This window comes from Oryzias melastigma, linkage group LG18 (assembly GCF_002922805.2).
Source record: "Oryzias melastigma strain HK-1 linkage group LG18, ASM292280v2, whole genome shotgun sequence".
NCBI lineage: Eukaryota > Metazoa > Chordata > Actinopteri > Beloniformes > Adrianichthyidae > Oryzias > Oryzias melastigma.
The window spans coordinates 2,335,130-2,354,686 of record NC_050529.1 but is presented as its reverse complement, the minus strand read 5'-3'; the positions used below and the strand labels follow the sequence as shown (position 1 = coordinate 2,354,686).

The 19,557-nt window shown below is 39.8% G+C and overlaps 1 protein-coding gene across 1 annotated transcript in view; it reads left to right on the top strand.

Annotated features, from left to right (window-relative positions):
* LOC112155990 (FH2 domain-containing protein 1) overlaps positions 1-19,035 on the top strand; it is a 27,411-nt gene extending 8,376 nt beyond the window's left edge. Inside the window, exons 2-14 of the mRNA XM_024288093.2 lie at positions 6,140-6,536; positions 6,601-6,756; positions 6,830-6,891; positions 11,200-11,302; positions 11,382-11,467; positions 11,541-11,641; positions 11,866-11,936; positions 13,181-13,288; positions 13,388-13,458; positions 13,603-13,720; positions 14,838-15,002; positions 15,080-15,175; positions 15,980-19,035. Coding sequence (XP_024143861.1) covers positions 6,279-6,536; positions 6,601-6,756; positions 6,830-6,891; positions 11,200-11,302; positions 11,382-11,467; positions 11,541-11,641; positions 11,866-11,936; positions 13,181-13,288; positions 13,388-13,458; positions 13,603-13,720; positions 14,838-15,002; positions 15,080-15,175; positions 15,980-17,995 — 3,411 coding nt within the window. The 5' untranslated portion in view covers positions 6,140-6,278 and the 3' untranslated portion in view covers positions 17,996-19,035. The remainder of the gene's footprint in view (positions 1-6,139; positions 6,537-6,600; positions 6,757-6,829; positions 6,892-11,199; positions 11,303-11,381; positions 11,468-11,540; positions 11,642-11,865; positions 11,937-13,180; positions 13,289-13,387; positions 13,459-13,602; positions 13,721-14,837; positions 15,003-15,079; positions 15,176-15,979) is intronic.
* Positions 19,036-19,557: the final 522 nt, after the last annotated feature.

Sequence of the window (19,557 nt, the reverse complement as noted above, 5' to 3'; positions counted from 1 at the left end):
CTCGTGCACGCGGCGGTTGCATCAGCACGCATTCGGAGGGGGGGGGGATTCTATGCAAACGCGCGTAGCAGAATATCGGACTTCTATTCGCGTTTACATGGACTGGAATGGGCGCCGACACAGCCGGTGTGTGAACCTTAAAAGTCACAGACACGCGCGCAGGCGCGAGCCAAGCTCAGGATCACGTCTGACAGCCGGGTGCCGCTGATCGCCGCGCGGGGCGGGCTTAAAGGTTTGAGGATCGGAGCTTGAGGAGCTCTGGTTAGGAACAGTCAGCACGTCAAAAAACGTATTCCTCGACATCATATCTGTCTCCCATTCATTCTGAGAGAGACATCCACAGACGGAGCTGGTAGCCCCTTCGACACGCGGCTCCTTCTCCGCCCAGCTGACTGGAGGAAGGAATGAATGATAGACAGAGGCACTGGACAGACCGCCGATGTCCCGCCTCCAGAGTCATATACCTCACTGTGATTGGTTCATTCAGCTCTGCACATAACAACTGTCATTCATATCAGCCTTGCGGGCCGCACGAACAGTAATCTTTCATATGAAGACGGGGGCCGCAAATTATCATCCTGCGGGCCGCAGATGGCCCGCGGGCCGCGAGTTTGAGACCCCTGCTGTAGATGAAGATGGAAACGTGAAAGGTGGAAAAAGAGGGGGGCGGAGCTACAAACAGCACCAACTATGCAAACAAAAGCTGAGATTTGAGGGAGATCCAATCTCATCTCTGTTTTTAGTTAATTATCTTGCTGTAAATCTTTTATATTTACTATCAACGAGGTTTAAAAGTCAAAACAAGATTTTTTCTTCAGTATTTTATACATATTCATCTTCTTGCCAACTTCGCATTAGTAAATTGCTATTCTCATCCTATGTTAGTAAAGTTAAAAGTTGCACTTTATGTTTGTAACTCTAAGTTGTTAAAATGTTGAATAAGGGTGGAAACACTTCACTTCAATGCAAAATGTTTCATATCAGAGCAAACCACCTTTGCACTAATATGCAAATTTTTTATGTTTTTAAAATATAAAAGCTTAAAAAAAGGTTTTTACGTTAGTAAATTCCCTTTTTTATTTACATCTTAAATTTGTAAAGCTAAAATTAGATTTAACGTCAGTAAATTTATGTCACCAATTGGCTGTTTTTACACCTTATACTAGTAGATTTTAAAATGACTCTAGAGTAGTAATTAAGTAGTCATAAAGTGTGGCCTAAGATTGCAAAGCTGCTTTTTTCTGCGTCAGAATTTTTTTGTCAACAGGATGAAGTAAACATGTCACAACTTTACTATAATGTAAAATGTTGCATATCAGCATAAATCCGCTTTGCACTAAAATGTAATACTTGTTGATTGTAAAGTGTAGAACAGTACGACAGAATTTTACATTAGTAAATTCCCGCTTTTACTCATTACATTAGTAAAGTTAAAAGGTTGTTAAAGTTTTGTTTAAAAGAGGAAAGCTACTTTTTTCTGCGTCTAAACTAGTATGTAAACGATGATGATGAATCAGCTTTGCACAAATATGCATCACTTTACATTTCTAAACAATTAAAGCGTAAAAACATTTTAGTAAACTGCTGTTTTTACATCATACGTTGGTAAAGTTAAAAGTCACACTTGAGTTTCTTTAAGTGAATAAAGTGTTGCATCCATTTTTTTCTGCGTCAAGATCTGATGGTTTACGCCTTGAGCTGGTCTGGACCATGAAAACTGCTCAAAAATAAAGATCTGATTTGATTTAAAAGTGTAAACCTTTTACTTTTGTAGTGTAAAAAAGTTTTTAAATGATATTTGTTATCAGTAAAGTATTGATTTGTACCTTATGCTAGTAAAGTTGAAGATTATAATGTCAGTAACTATTAATAATTGCATAACAGTTGAGAAATCACGATATTTAAAAAAAAAAAGTCAATTCTGGGACAAAAATTTCTGTATTCAAGGGTTAATGTCATCGTATATTTTGAGTTTTTAAATGTTTAAATACACTTTTAAAGAGTAGATTATTTTTAACTGTAAATGCAAAGAATTGTACAGCCTGAACAGTTAAGGAGCTTAAAGCTAAGCTTTAGATTTCCGTTTCAGTTGAACACAATAGTGGAAGATTTTGAATTGAGCACTTTCTGTGTTTTAAATGAACATAAACTGTGTAAACGGAGAGCTTTAATGCTGGAAATGAGCTCCTCTCGAAGTCATCTCAGGATCCGAGCGGTTCTCGGTCAGAACCTCCGTCTCCTTCAGGACCGGTTCTGACTGCCGTCCGCATTCACTCAGAAATTTGACGGAGGAACTCAGGCGGTGGAGTTATGTAACGCTCCTGCCCACACTTTCATCTTTAATTCACCGGCCGCTCGTGTGGATGTTGGTCGACATGGATCCGGACCTTCACACGCGGGAGTCAGCCCCTGTTTTTCTTCAATAATTAATCTGTGCGGGAATGCGGCTCTAATCCGGCGTGGGACAGTTTTTGGGGTTTCCTGTTGATGAGATTTCCCTGAACTGGTGACTTAACCAGAGTTGGTGGAAATGTCTCTGATGGCTGATGAAGAGGAGGACGAAGACTCTAGTGAAGCAAACATGACACACAAAAATTAGTGTTTTATTTGCTAAAAAATTAAATACACCCTTTTATTTTTCAGTTTAGCTGTATTTATTATTTACTTTGACTCATTTTTTTTATATTATTATTAAAAATAATGTATTATCCAATTGAAGTTTATTCAGATTCTCTGAACGATTATAATATAAATGAATAAAACCGTCAAATATTTAGAAGAATTCCCCATTTATCGAAGCAGAATTGTTTCATCTTCGTCTTTGTTTAGCTGGTCCCTCCCACACAGCATCAGTGTAGCATAAAGGAAGAACTCAAGCCTGACAGGTTTATTGATTATTGTTTATGATGGCACAACAAAAGACCAAGACTGACTTCCAGACTAAAATAAAGATGCACTTTGTGTTTTTGTGCTTTAACAAATTGGGAATAAATATGTGGGCTGCTCAGGGACTGTAGAAAATACTTTTCTTATGTCAGAACAGGGGTCCCCAAACTCAGGCCCGCCTCCACATTTGGGCCAGCTCCCCACACACTATCAGATATTGTTATTTTTCTTCCATACGTTTTTTGGATGTCCGTACCTCTTTAGCTCATTCATCTATTAAAATTTTCAGCTCTTTTTATGCTAACTTTTTGGACTGTTTTATCAGTTGCAAAGGATTTTTAGACTATTTTAGAGATGAACCTATATTTTAGCAACAGGCTAGCTGTTTTGGCTAATTAAGGCTTTTTTAAAAAAAAGGTTTTGAGCTAATTTGGAGTTTAGCTAATATTTCTACTACATGCTAGCTGTTTTGGCTAAATTACACATTTAGCATTTTTTTTTTTGCTGCTAATTTGACATTTAGCTAATATTTCAGCCACATGCTAGCTAGTTTGGCTAATTTAGATTTTTTTTCTTTAAGTTTTTTAGAATAATTTGACATTTCGCTAACATTTTAGCTAGCTATTAGCTTCAGCGTTTTCAGCTGTTAGCTTAAGCCATTTCAGCTATCAACTTTAGCATTTTCAGCTATTAGCCTCAGCGTTTTTAGCTCTAAATTTCAGCCTCTTCGGCTATCAGCACTAGTATCTTCAGCTGCCACATTCAGCTTACAGCGTTCACACTAGCATTATCACAGGTAATGCTATATATCTAGTTTTTGAAATGTTTTAGTATTATTTTTTTCCTATTAAGATTAAAGAAATTAATCATTTAAAATGTCGCTATTTGTGGCTTTTTGGGCCAAGTGGGCCCCATAAGGTTTAAAAGTGGTTAGAAAATGTGGGCCTCAAATGGGTTTGTCCACATTAGCTTAAGTGGCTACGCTAGCCAGTCGCCTGGTGGACAGCGTAGCGAGCGCCACCGCCTAGGGGCCAGCAGAGCTAGCAGGGTCGTTATGGGCGTAAAAAGGCTGCGTGTTAGCGTGTAGAGGCTGAAATCTGTCTTAAATTTGTCAAAATACTAGAAACTTCCAGGCTAACAAGAACGGCTGCAAGCGTTGAGTGTAAAGTCCCATTTTGTCGAATGTTTTTTGCACAAAATATTTTTTCAGTGAAAGGAGTTAATCTCCCCACCAATGAAAAATCTTTAACTAAAGTGTCCACATTTAAAAAAGCAAATTAAATTCTGGTTATCAGAGAAACGGCACATAGTGTAATATATTATCTGGCTCTGTGAAGTGTGTAATACAAATATGGTTGAGTACTTTTTCTATGTATTTTTAATGGTTATTAATGAATTTCTATAGTTTTTAGACAGTTTTCAGTGTGTTACTCTTTGTATTTTCCTTTTCACTGCTTAACTTTTTCCAATTAAAGCTTATCTAGGGATAGGTGTCACAAATTAGCCACAGCTATTAACTCTGTAGCACAAGCATCAGATTGTTCTAATACAATGATCTATGTTATTTTGTATTTGTCAAAAATAAAAATATAAATAGATAAAAACTTGCCTACCGATTCTTGAAAGTTTCGGATTTACATGTCATTTCCATAGACTTGAATTGTAATTGGTCACTTGAACGATCATTTCTGAGCCCAGTGTAGGTTTGATTGTGAGTGTGTAGTTGTGTAGCCCTGTGATGATTTGGAGAATGGTCACAGGTATACCCAACCATGCCCGACAGGTGATGGATAAACTCCAGTGAACCTGAAGAGAAACAACAGTAAATTTGATCAAATTAAAAGTTCAGTCGTTTTTAGCAGACGCTCTAATCCAGAATCTACAGATGGTAACGATAAAGTCACAAGCCTGGGATTTGAACCTCTAACTAACTGTTGGCAGACAGGCTGCAACCCGCTGAGGTACAGCCTTCGTCAAGTGAGAATGACTTATTAAAGTCATAACTTTGAACTTTTCCAGTATTACGTGAAAGTGAAATAACCTCGACCTCGTAAGAGGATCTTCATCCTGTGAGAACGTCACTTGATATTTTTCATGTTGGTCTTTGATGTCTTGATCCTGAGCGTGCGGGCCAGCGGGAAAAAAGTCACATTTAGGATTCTGGGAGTTTTTTTTTTCCTTTTTTACTGTAGACGTTTGTTTAAAAATGAATGTCCAATAGTGCTACAACAAACTATTGTTTTAATATTTGACTAATCATAGATTATTTTTAGTGATTAGTCGACTAATTGGGCCATGCATAAAGTAGATATAAAACACAAATCTAAACCCTCAATAGATTTAAACTAACTTAAAACTAGATGTATAGCATTACCTGCGATAATACTAGTGACGATAGCTGAAGATGCTGAAATTGATGGCTTAAAACGCCGAAGCTGATAGCAAGCTAAAATATTAGTTAAATGCTAAATTAGTCTAAAAAACTGAAAAAGAGCCTAAGTTAGCCTAAACAGCTACCATGGAGCTGAAATATTAGCTAAACTCCAAAATAGCCTTAAAGAACCTTAATAAATGCCAAAAAGCTAGCATAATACCATTATAACTTTCAACTTTACAACACTCTGACTCCATATAATATAAAGTTATGACTAATCGACTAATAAATTAGTTGTCGACTCTTAATAGTCGATTAGTCGACTGATGGAGGCAGCCCTAATGTCCAACAAACATTTCTTGCAGTTCAAAGAGTGTTTTATTTTGTTGAACATTCTCCACAAGTTTGAAAGGAACTCATGAAAATTTAAATTGTTAGAGGTTTCTTCTGTTGATTTTGTTTTGAAAAAAGATAATTAAAGGGGTCATAGACAAGAGAGAGTTTTCATGAGTCAATCCATTGGTCCACCCACATGCAAATTAAAAAAACTCAGGTTTCACAAGCTAAAATTTTATCTCGGATTTATCATTGAAGCTGTTTTTCAACCAGTTGTCATGAACAGAAATCACAAAAACTCAAATATGATTTTTCCTTCAATTTTCTACATATAAGCTGATTTTTACAGCAGTTACGGTGTAGTCATAGTAGTCTGAAGAGAGTGTTATTTTGTGTCGAGAATATCTCCGATATTAAAGTGTTGAACATGGAAGTCGATGGTAATTTATTTCCTTTTGTCGTATGAGAAGCTGCAGGTTTTGTTCCAATCTAATTTCCTTTTTCTCCTCCATTTTTGACGCCTCTTCCTCTCTTGTTTTACAGTCCCTTCTTTTCCTCGTATTTGATCCACCCGACTCCGGCCCCGTAAACACGATGAGCGGTCTTCATCTCCGCCACGTCGGCCCATCGTTCCGGTGAACCTCCCCCCAGCGGCTCCTCCTCCTCCCCTCCAGCCGTAGGGATGCATGTCATGGACAGCGTCTTCCAAGGCGACCAGAGCGAGGGCTTCCCCCTCCAGCAGCAGGAGGTGGCCGTTGCCGTGGTGATGCCGTCCAGCTCCCCGACAGGATTTTATGACAACAGGAATGTTCCTGCTCCTCCTCCACCTGCTCCTCCCCTCCCTCCTCCTCCTCCACCTCCACCCGGGGGACCTGGAATCGGCTTGAAGAAGAAGAAACGAGTCCGGAGTTTCTTCTGGAAAACGATCCCAGCAGAGCAGGTACGTCGTCTCCAGGATGAGTTTTATCTGCAGCTTTTGCGGTTCTCATCCGGATTGGTTTCAGGTGAAGGGACGAGCCAACGTCTGGACTCAGGATGAAGTGCAGCAGAGCTTCCAGATCGACGTGCAGAAAATCGAGGAGCTGTTCTGTCAGAACGAACGTCAGAGCGATGCCAAGCCGGGCCGGACCAAGAGCCAGCTGAGAGAAACCAAAGAGCAGGTGGGCCGGCGGTTCAGAACTGAAGTGTTTGGAGATGGAGGTCGGTCACACTAACGAACCCCTCCCTCTACAGGTGACCATTCTAGACCCCAAGAGAGGCATGAACGTCGGGATTTTCCTCAAACAGTTCAAGAGGTAAACTTTGAATTAAAGATCACTGTTTTTGTTCATCAAAACAAGCTCAGGCTGGTCTGTGCGAGGCTGATTTTGTCGTTTTTTGCTTTTTTAGTCTCCAATTTTCTTAAACTTTTGAGGTTAACATTTATCTCCATTCTCTGTAAAACATCTGCAGCTGCTTTAAACTTTATTTGTTCACTAGATTTCATGTAGGATCTATTAGAATGTGATCTAGATTCTCTTTTAACCCTCAACTATCAAAGTAGAAGCTGAAAAATCAGAGACTTTAGCTGACTTTTAGGTGCGACTGACAAATACCAAAAAAAGGTCAATAAGTGATTTTTTTGTAATAATCCAGATTTATAGTAAAGACTCTTAATTTTTGTCCGTTAAATGCTTTTATTTTGAAGTCGAAGGCTCTTCTTCTGCTTCCTGCCAAAAGAAACTTTGAAAATACGTTATTTTTTTGCTAACTTTGCTAGCTTGTAGGGTTTCAATGTAGCCGTCGGGACAGCCTTTTTAAGAAAGCAGCAGGTGGATTTCCGACACGTGATCGAGCAACTTGACATGCGTGCTTGAATGTGGTGGAGAGAACCCAGGAGTCATTTTTTTTTTCTGAATTGGGTAGGGGACCACTTTTAGAACTTCTGATGTTACTGTTCGAGTCATGTGAGGAGGAGGTGGGGCTGCACTGTGGTGTAGTGGTTAGCACTCTCACCTTACAGTAAATACAAGTCCTGGTTCAAACCCCAGCTGGGTTCTCCTTAAGTGTGGGTATAGTTAAGATTTATTTCTCCTATTATTGATGCTGCTTATCGATCCGATATTCTTATCAATACTTTTCTTAGTGAAAACAAAGAGGAAGTAGATAAATATCCAACTATGTACATGAAAACCTTTTATTTTAGAACTTTTAGGATAATATTTTAGAATAAATGCTAACATGTCTTTGTAATATTTAACTTTTTAAGGTAACGACCTCAATAAACAATGCAATTAACAGTACAAAAACAAAATACACGATGTTGTATTTGAATTGATTATACATTGTAAATCGGATCGTACTTGACGTCTTATTCAGACGTTTAAAGACTAGAATCTGGAGTATTTTTAGCCTATTTTTGGGCAGGTTACTGCTTTTACCGCCCATGTTTTTGTTACATCTGCATCTACCAAATACGAGTTTTGTTACGACGTCCCTAGTCCTCCCAGTACATGTGTGGGTTCCTCCCACTGTCCAAAAACATTCTCCACTGGTCATTTAGTGACTGTATTGTCTCTTAGCTATAGAGCTGTGGATCAGTAAGATCAATGATTCACAGATCAAACTATTGTTCTTCCTATTTAACAAAATAAAATGTATTTATGTCATTTATACATTTTATTTAGAACAAGAGATCAGAATTAAACTAAATATAACAAATAAAAAACACTAAGATTTAAAGAAAAACAATAGTATTCATCCCTTTAAACAACCTTATACCTTGAAGTATTTCTTCCCGGTTAACTTTAGCAGTAAAGAAAACATAAATATCACTGTTCTTTTCGACCATTTAACAACAAATCCTTAGAATGTTCCCCTTCGTTTTTCCATCCTGAAAGTTTCATTTACTACTAAGAATACACATTCTGGTTCGAGTTCTCCTCCATGCTAGCAGACAAATGATGTTACATAATCGGTCCAGAGATTTTTGGAATAGTGTCGATTATATTTAAAGAAAAGTCATTTTCTCAGAACTTATTTCAGTATTTTTTCCGTATTTTTCATCTACAAAAGACTCAATACTTGGAAAACATTTATTTATACTTCCTGTGACAGTAGCACACTTTTTTTTGTTAATAGCCTTAAAATCCAACAATTTTCTGCAATTTTAAAAATAATTGTTCTGACGTAAGTGTGTTTTTTACTATACTATGTATATAAAGACTACAAATTAGCAAATATGATACCAGGTATTCGACTCTTTGGATACCTGTTACAGCCCCACTCAGGCGTGAGTGGTTGTCCGTCTGTGATGGACCATCAAACTGTCCAGAGTGAACGCCGCCTTCACCTTCCCCCCACAGATGCTGGTTAGGCTCCAGCATCCAAACAGGACCCACGGGAATGATGACTTTATGGTCTGAACAGGTCATGAACGGGCCAAGTCTAAAATACACTGCGGTGTGATGCAGGCGTCTTCCATAGCGTGATGTGTCTTCACGCCCTCATCAGCAGGTGTTTGCAGTTGAAACAGAGGTGAAAGATCCTGAATTGTGTAAGAACGCGAACCGACGCAGCGGGTGTTGAGAAACGTGTCGGAGGACGGATCTGTGAGATGACTTGGCATGACTAGACGAACTGAAGAGATTCTCTGTTAGACCTTGTGTCCAGATAAACAAGGAAAATCCAGCAAAATGACGAGTTTCTCAGTTTTCCAAATATGTCCTCCTTATGAAATCTACGAACGTCTGAGCTTTATCAACACGGTGACAAATGAAGAATGATGCGCTGGTTGTGCCATCATGCTAGGCGTGTGTGCTAACCAAACACACGGCGGGATGCAGGCTGGAGGGAGTCTGAAAGGACAAGAGCTCCACAGGAAGCAGGCGCTCCGTCACTCATGCATGAGCGTCACATACACACAACCTCTGAGCTCGGAGCGCCGTGTTCTCTCAACAGTCACCTGAAGACCTGAAGCAAACACTGACCCCAACCCCAATAGGGAAGTCATCTTAAAACAAAGGTTTAACCATTGACTGTAGATGAGCACTGGAGCCTGAGAGCGTGACGACATCCACAGACGCCGCCATGTTGGAACTAAATGTCATCAGTATGCAGAGATTGGTTCAACATTTGAATCAGTGTTTCCATGGAAACCACTCTCTACAAATCAGATGCCGCCATGTTAGAAGTAGGGCTGCCACGATGAGTCGACTAATTGACTATTAAAATAATCGCCGACTAATTTAATCATTGATTCGTCGTTACTTTATATTAAATGGAGTCAGAGAGTAGTAAAGTTGAAAGTTATAACGGCATTATGCTAGCTTTATGGACTATTTTGCCATTTATTACGTTTTTTTAGACGATTTTGGAGTTAATATTTTACCTACATGCTAGCTGTTTTGGCTAGTTTTTGATTTTTTTCAGTTTTTTTTAGGTTAATTTAGAATTTAATTGTTTTTGCTGCATGCTAACTATTTTGGAAAATGTAGGATTTTTATCGTTTTTTTTAGGATAATTTATAATTTAGCTAATATTTTTGCTGCATGCTAGCTGTTTTGGCTAATTTAGGCTTTTTTATTTTTTAAGCTGTTTTAGGATTTAGCAAATATTTCAGCTACATGCTAGCTGTTTTGGAAAATGTAGGATTTTTATCAGTTTTTTTAGGTTAATTTAGAATTTAATTATTTTTGCTGCATGCTCGCTATTTTGGCTAATTTAGGCTTTTTTATTTTTTAAGCTGTTTTGGGATTTAGCTAATATTTCAGTTGCCGGCTTGCTGGTTTGGCTAACATAGTTTTTTTTTTCTTATTTTTTGGGCTAATTTGGCATTTAACTAATATTTTAGCTGGCCATCAGCTTCAGTGATTTTAGCTATCAGTTTCAGCATCTTCAGCGGACAAATTCAGCTTACATTATTCTGCAATAATGCTTGTGTTAATATATCTTATTTTAAGTTAGTTTAAGGCTAATATTGGTTCAGATGTGAGCGTTACATCCACTTTTTGTATGACCAAATTAGTCGACTAATTGGAAAAAATAATCGGTGATTAGTCAACAAGTTAATTGTTAGTTGAAAGTCCACATCTCTACCACTAGATAACAAACTGCATGAAATCTGTGAAACGTTTTGAACTTTTGGGGCCAACAGGCTCCACCTACTTTTATTGTGTCTGATTGGTCGGTTTATAACTTGAATAATTTGAACGACACAAAAACGTATCTTGAAAAGAAAGAAGATTATCAAGAACAAGTTAATAGAATGACCGACTAATAGCTGTTTATTTCTACTTGGAGGCAGCGGGACTTCCTGGTTGGGGGGAGGGGTGGTCAAAATGATGATTTTCTGAAGCAAGTGTGGATCTAAAAAATAAAGCGTTTTAAACGACAAATGAACAGCAGGAGCTGCAGAAGGATTTTAAAGGTGTAAAATAAGATAAATATATTTATATTTAATAAATTTGAAGCTGAAATAAAACTGGATGTTTCTGAATTATTGCATAAATATGCATTTACTGGAGCTAATCTATGAACCAAAGCAGTTGTCTGTTATTGTGAGTGACGCATCATTGTAGCACACGCACGAGTTTCTCTCTGCTAATTAAAACCTTCCCCTTCAGGTCCAACCAGGCAATTATAGACGATATTCGCCATGGCAACAGTGAGGCCTTCAGGGCGGAGCCTGTGAGGGAGCTGCTGAAGCTGCTGCCGGAGACGGAGGAGGTGAAGTTTGCACTCAGACAGATGTTTGAATCCCAGCGGTTCGGGTGTGAAGAGCTCACGAGTCTGATGCTGTCTGCAGGTGAAGAAGCTGACGGCGTTCAGAGGCGACGCGTCGCAGCTGCCGCTGGCGGACGCCTTTATGTACCTGCTCATTCAGGTGCCCAGGTGAGTCCTCCTCACCTGAGCTCTAAAAAAGATGGACTGCCCAGTGAGCTTCACTAATGACCCTGCTTTGCAGTTACTCTATTCGTATCGAGTCCATCCTGCTGAAGGAGGAGTTTCCTGGATCCTGCGACGCCATGAAGCGCGACATCGCCACTCTCCGCTCTGCCACCAAAGGTAACGACCTCCTCAGGTTATTATTTTTGGAGCTTCCAGAGTGAGACATCTTCACTCCTGTCATCACGCCATGCAAACTCACACATGTACTATTATTAGCAGCGTGTGTGAACTTCATCACCGTCTGAACTGCTAACGAAGCTCTCGTGTCTGCCAGCCACGACACGTTTTAGCTTCACAAGTTCCCATCCTAACTCTCCATCTTTCCTTTCTTTGTTTCCCAGAGTTAATGAGCTGCAAGGAGCTCCATGCTGTTCTCCACTTGGTGCTGCAGGCCGGAAACATCCTCAACGCTGTAAGCAGAAAACTGCTCTCATGAATAATTGGACAGGAAGTGAGGGATGGATGAAAACAAGCGTTCAGATGTAGAAAGGCTGGTGATGACTCAGGATTCAGCAAATGTCACATAGAAGCAGAACTTTGATTGAACCTTCGAGTCTCATGACCACATAAGACAGAAAAAAATTCTCTTAGCTTTGACTTAAGACTGTCCGTTTTCAGGAAGTTACCTTTTTAATGATAAATTCTGAAAAATCAAACATTTGTTTGTGAATCTGGGATTTCCATAATACTGTTCTACCACAGAGAGCAGATTTAGGCTTTTTGGTCATGTTGGGTTTTTAAGAGAAACATTATCATTACAAAGGGTCACAAACTCACTTTATATGTTTGTACTAAACCTTTCTCTGGAACAATTAAAACAATAAAACACTAGGACAAAAAACATTGCAACACTAGTACAATTAAAACACTGGAACAAGCAAAGCACTTAAACAGTAGGACAAAAAAAAAACCAAACACTTGGAAAAAACACTGGTACAATGAAAAAACTGGGACAATTTAAACAAAACACTAGGAACAATCATCGAAACACTAGCACAATTAAACACTGGAACAATGAAAACCAAACATTGGGACAAATAAAACTCTGGCACAATCTAAACATTAAGAGTTGGACAATTAGAACATTTAAATACTAGGTCAAAAACACTAAAACATTGGGATAATTAAAACATTTAAACATTAGAACAGTTAAAACATTAAAATACAATGAAAATGGAGACAATCAACATTAGGACAATCAAAACAGGTAACATTATGATAAATACAACACTAGGCAGAAAAACTTAAACACAAGGAAAATGAAAACATTTAAAAGCTCGGACAATATAAACATAAAAAATATTCCAAACATTAAGATGGATTTGTTTGCCCCCAAACAAAAGACAAACCAGACTTGGAGCTGTTGGTTCCTGGAGAACTCCCATGAGGATCTAGCAGCTTCAGGCCTTAAAAAGCTCTGGGAGGCGTGGTCATCAGATTCCAAAAACATCTAAAATCCACAAAATGTGTGAAATAATTTGTAAAACATTAATCATTTTGGTCATTACGGTTTGTCTTAAAATAAAAGTTGTAAAAAACATAAAAACACACAAACAGAACATGCTGCCATCTTGAAAACACATCTTTATATATATACACATCTTTAGATATTACACATCTTTTTGTCCGTTTTGAGCGTAGAGTTGTGTCTTTCAGGGAGGTTACGCAGGAAACGCCCTCGGCTTCAAGTTGTCGTCTCTCCTGTCTCTGGCTGACACCAAAGCCAACAAACCGGGCATGAACCTGCTCCACTTCGTCGCTCAGGTGAGCTCCAACACTTCTTCTTGAATCAAACCCCTTTTTATTTATTGTGCTTCCTTTTTCCTTTAAGTCAAAAAATTGAACCATTCCTGTTGCCTTCAGGAAGCTCGGAAAACAGACGAGAAGCTGCTGGGGTTTCCTCACAAGTTGCGTAACGTCCAGGCAGCCTCCAGGTCAGACATGACTTATCCTGACCATACTGACTCTGATCTACCAAATCTGTGGATATTCTCCATTAAAGACCTATCAGCGCCCTCTTCTGACCTTCCTGTAAACATCATTACACAGTGTGATAACACCCTTTTGTTTCCTTGTAGGATTTCCTTGTTAACGCTGGACGATGAGCTACAGTTGTTAACTTCTCGCACGCGCTCATTAGAGGAGAATGTCCAGAGAGACACGGAGCTTCTGCAGCAGCTGGACAGCTTCCTGCAGGTAACGCACCGACATCGCCTGATGCTTCCCCACCAGGTTACTATTGTAGATGTTATGTGTTTGCTTTACAAAATAAAGTGAGGATCTTCTTAATGGTTGCAAAGAAGATACTCACTTCCTGTCTAACATTGCTACGATCAGAGGATCTCATAGTTTAATTGTGGTAAATTTGGGGAGGACTTGTTTTAGGATGACCCCTCAGGTTCTCAGTTGGTACCTAGAGATGGGTACCTCTTGGATTTTGTCCAGTGCTGGTGCAAAACTAGTACTTTTGAAACAGTTGTGGTGTCTAAACTGCTTCAAAAACGAATAAACACACCAATGTTATAAATTATTTTGCTAAAGTTTGTATTATAATGCAGATGCTCTTTTGTTAGCTTTTGTTATTTCTTATTAGGAAATTACAATTTTCTCAGTACTGAAGGTCAATCATCCAGATCCAGAAGCCTCTCAATCCTCCTATTTGAGGTTAAACTGAAAAATTTACCAAATGGAATTTGGACACTTTGTAGCTTAAAACTCATAATTTTTAATATTGTTGCCAGGTCCTTTATAGGTTTCCCCCCCTTTTAGTCAAGGCTCTTTATCCTTTAGGCTTGTAGAAGTAGTCTTTTGTTTTTGTATTTTGCTTCATTTTGTGAAAATTAGAATTTATTTGTGAAAATTTAGAGCCACTTATTGCTTAATCAGAAACTACAACAATTGGAAGAAGTGGATTCTTTTGTACTTTTCTCACCGCTACTAAAAACATTAATCAGGGTTCCCTCGCTATATTGAGGTAACTCGTAGTTTTGTGGATTTTTAGCATGTTTCTCTATCATATATCTCTGTGTCTCCTGTACAGAATATCGAGTTTGTCAAATGTACATCAATCTATCGTGATTAGATCTTTGTTTTCATTCCATAATAATGGAATTCTTTTCTATGAACCTTAAGAATTTAAAAGAGAAAAAGGTGAAAATGTTCATGTTTGTCTAAAGTGTCTAGTGAGGAGTTTTACACCCTTAAAACACCTAGAATATAAAAGATAACAAACAGATTTTGCCCATTGCTGGTTATTTTAACTCCTGCGATAAACGAGGGAGCGCTGTATAATTATTACATTTGTTTGTCTCAGAGCGCCACTTCCTCTCTGTGCTCCCTGCGAGCCGGTCGACAGCAGCTAAAGAAAGAAGGCAACGATCTGATCGACTTCTTCTGCGAGGACATCGACTCGTTCAAGCTGGACGACTGCTTCAGCATCTTCCACACGTTCTGCTTGAGGTTCACAAACGCCGTTAAAGTACGTCCACTAATGAGTGTGCACAAGTATAAGTGAAGGAATAGATTAAATGTTAATGTTAATTTTCTCCTTTAAAGGAAAACGGTGAAAGGGAGGCAAAGGAGGCGGCTCGCCGCCAACACACACAGGAAGTAGACGAGCTTAAGAGGCATTCATGGGCTGGAGGAGAACAGGTAAAAGCCCAAAAAAAATAAATAAATAAATACGCGCAAGCTAAATAGTAACCTTTTATTACCCAAGATGTTGCCAGTTACACCATATAACACATAACTCTAACCATTTGTCATTTTCATAATTCCAGTCGGATTCTGAAGCTTCAAAATCCGTTAGATTTACGTGAAATACGTAAACTCTTTGCTACTGTACAGTACAGTGTCGCATATCAACACAAAGCTGCTCCTCTCTGTGTAGAATCTATCAGAATTACGTTAATTGCGTAAAGACTGCTACTTTAACCTCTTAGGACCTATGCTAATATTTGAGCTAAACATGCAATGACAAGACCGCAATTAAGCAGAAATAACTGCTGTGGAAATGTAACCCAAAACGTGATGTCCACATGCATGGGCGCCAGGTCCTAAGAGGTTACAGTGTTTCATATCAGTCCAAGCTGCTCTTTCTATTGGAATTACGTTTATTGTTACGTTAATTACATAAACACTTTGCTACTGTTCGGTTTTGCCAGTTAGCGTAAAACAGATCTTCTCTGGGTCAGAATCAATCGGAATTACGTTATTTGTTACGTTAATTGCTTAAATCCTTTGCTATCGTCAAGTGTTGCATATCAGCACAAAGCTACTTTGTTTCTGCGTCAGAATATGTTAATTACGTAAACACTTCATTGCTCTTCTCCGCCCCAGAATACGTCGGTATCATGCTAATTTCGTAAACGGTTAAAGAGCTAAGGTACTTCAAAGATCGTCAAAGGGTTAAACTTCGGTTGTTTTTGTTCTAATGTTGTGTATTTTGTGCTCCAGGCAAGAGGAGCTTTCGGGATGCGCTGCAGCAGCGAAGCAGACATGTCCGCCGCCACTTTGCTTCAAACGGAGACCAAGCAACTGCTGGGGCTCCTGAGCCCAAAGTCCCATCCACGCTCACTGCACAACGCCTCTGTGGATCGGGCTGGAAGCCTACGGCGGACGCGGAACTCGCCTTCCAATTTGCCCTTCGTCCTTGCTGAGCGGGAACTATCCACACTTTTGGAAATGGGGCTCAACCCAAAAGGTTCTCAGCAAAGAGGACTAAGAGGATGCAAGTCACCTGAACAGAGAACAAGACCGTCTTCCCCCAGAGTGACCCCTGCCAGCCCACCACCCACACCATCAGGAGCGTCTGAAACTTCTGGCAGCCCTGAAAAGACAAACCACGCAGCTTCACCTCTCTTCAATAAGACTCACGTAAACCCTCCAGTCGTCTCCGAAAAAGTAGAACTCACTCTTACCTCAGATTTAAACCAGCAGCCAGACCACAAAAACCATGAAGACGATCAAGGGAGTAAAGAGGATCTCTCCCAACAGAAAACTCTCGCCACTTTAAGATCAAACGCCACTAGAACAAAGACACAGGATGAAGGTTCCAACACTGAGGACATGTGTGTGGTTCTGGAGAAATGCACTCTGGTCCCTGAACTGAAAGCCTTTGAGCAGGTGGCCATCGTCACCGGCGCCAAATCTGACGCACCTCATCTCCTCAAGGATGTGGTGATCACAGATTTGGAAGACGAAGGAGTTGACCAACCTGAAAGAGTAGAAACGACCACGACTTCTCAAAGAGAAGAGAAAGAGGACAAGGTGATTGTTTGGTGTGTAACGGGTGTGTGTGACGTTGTTGGTGAAAAGAGCTCCACATTGTTGGAGGATCGTCGCAATGGGAGGTCTTCTGCCACAGACAATTCTTCGGACCTTAAGCTTCCCAATCAAGGATCAGTGGCGCCCGTCAGCAGCCAGCCTCTGCCTGCTTCTCGCTCTGACAATGGGGTACCAGCGTCTTTCCTGGGGGCCAGTCCACCAGAGTTGGTGCCAAAGGGTGTCTCTGAGGAAGACGAGTCTGCCAGTAAAAAGTCAAATGTGTCGGAACAGTCAAAAGACGATGGTAAATCCAAGAGGGACTCTAGGAGTTCATCAGAAGTTCCTTCTAATAATAAAAAAGCTTCAACCAAAGCTTCCACCAAGGACCTATCTGCTTCTAAAGTCAGACACACAAAACCAACAACTCCAAACTCCAGTTCAGCAGCAGACAAATCAAAGCCGGTCCGCACTCTCACCAGATCTGAGAATCAGGGGATGAGGAGGGTCGTGCCCATCAGCAGAACCTCCCAAAGTTCTTCTTTCTCAATCAAAGTCCCCGTAAGACCTCTGCAAACGCTCATCCGAGAAAGACCTCCAACTGCCGCTTCACTCCGACGATCCAACAAGACCCCAGAATCCAGAGACTCTAAGGTTTCAGGCTCTCGAAACCAGAACCAGGACTTTGAAAGAAAGCCGTCTGTGAGAAAACCTCTGACGAAGCCTTCGGCCCAAGCAGAGGAGAAGATATGTCGCTCCACGCTGCGCGTGCTAACTCAAGGAGGAAGAGGAGGAACCGTCAGCGCTCCGACGACGCCTCTGCACAAGACCGGTTTGCCGTCGGTCCAGCCGGGTTTCACTCGAAGCACCGCGTCCTCTTCTTTCAGAAAAACCCACTCCACCCTCGGTTCCTCATCGTGTTCCCAACCCTCCAGAGTCAGTCCCCTCAAAACTCCCGCCAAAAACACTCCTTCTCCTAGTCCGTCGGTCGCTGCATCTTCAGGCTCCACGAGGACGGTTTCTCCCAAACTACTGGATCCTGCCGGTTCTTCTTCCACACCCACCTTAAAGAGAAATCTGACCATCAGATCATCCACCCGCTCGCCTCTGCACGCCTTGACCCCCCATCAAGGCCACAGAAGAAACAACAGCGGGAGCTCCACTCATTCTAGGGATTCAGGGAAATCCTCAAGACCCAACTGGAGATGACCAGAATCCTTCTGGAGATCAGAGGATCTGTTTGTAACTCCGTGAGAATCGGTGGACTCTTTCATGAGAACAACCACAGGGAGAAAGGAGGCATTTCCAAGAACCTTCAACTCTATGCATTTGTAACGACAATAGAGTCTTTAGCTTGTTTTAGAAAACAAAGTAAGTTATAAAGTATGATTCCCAGTCAACGGGTCGGTTCCTTTAAGGCTAAAGACTCGTTCTGATGGCCAGACTTCTACTTTGTCTTTGCAGATAAAGTTTAACCTTAGAGAAAAATAAAACATCGACTGGAGAAATCTACGTAAGGCTTTTATTGCAGGTAATAAACTTAAAGAAAAGATTTTTGCTCCAAACAAGATGATCCAACAAGATCCAGGTAGAACCTCACTAGAACTGGTGTCCGAACGTCTCTCCGCTGTTTTCATGTTCTCCAGATTAAACAGTGATATAAATGAGGATCCAGGTATTCTGGAAATATGGACACTACTTTCAGCAGGTAGAACACCTGATGTTTTGGGCTATTTCTTTACAATATGAGAAGCAGGTGAGAAGATTCTTCTGTCCTTTAAGTCCATGAAAAGTGAATTCGTGAAACCCCGGAAAACTTCTGAAATTCCTTTTCATCAAGTCAGTATTTCTTATTCTTAATCCCAAATTAATATTTACATTTTTGACAAATTCTAATGATTTTATTCTGGAAAAACCAAATGAAAACTTTATTTAAGGCGACTCCAGCTGGTGTTAAGAGAGACACCAGTTCAGTCATTTCATGTTTTATCCCATCATTTCTAATGTCTCAATCTCACTGTTTGATTCTCAATCATGTTATTTTAATAATCCAAGTTTAGAAAAATGTGTACACTTTCTTTGATTAATGTAGATGTTTGTTTTTAAATGTATATATTTGAAAGATATGACTCGTTTTTAGTCTCTGAATCAAAGAATCAGAAAGGCTGAAGAGTTTGTGTATTTATATATGTTGTCTATATTATATATGAATAAAAAGATGAGTTTACTAATAAATGTTGTTCTCCGAACATTTGGAGTCGAATTCTGTCTTTTAAAATTATTTTCTGCTTCTTGAAGATTTAAAAAAAATTTAACTGCATGTATATCAGAGGTAGTTTTTTAATCCCAACCAAACAGATTGATCATACATTTATTTTTATGTATATATATATATATATATATATATATATTGTAAAACATAAAAAAGAGCAAAACCATTAACTACAAAATCAGAATCTAATGGATTCTGGAAATTCTTGGTGATACTCAACCCTCTTAATTAGTGTAGATTCCCTGGTAGATTTTTTTTTTAAATGCAGAACTTCAAGACTCGGTGTGATGCTGCCATCTAGTGGATAGAGGTCAGACCTGCAGAAAGAGATCATGATGCAGAAGCAGAAAATGGTGCTTCACAGCTTTGGAGAACCAGAAAATAGACGTAGAGCGTCTGCGTTCTTCCTGTGGGTGTTGGTCGTTAACTGGCTGGGTTTTGTTTCTGTGCTTTAAGCTTAAAGTGCTATGAAGTTAAAGCTTTCACCTGTTCAGCTTTA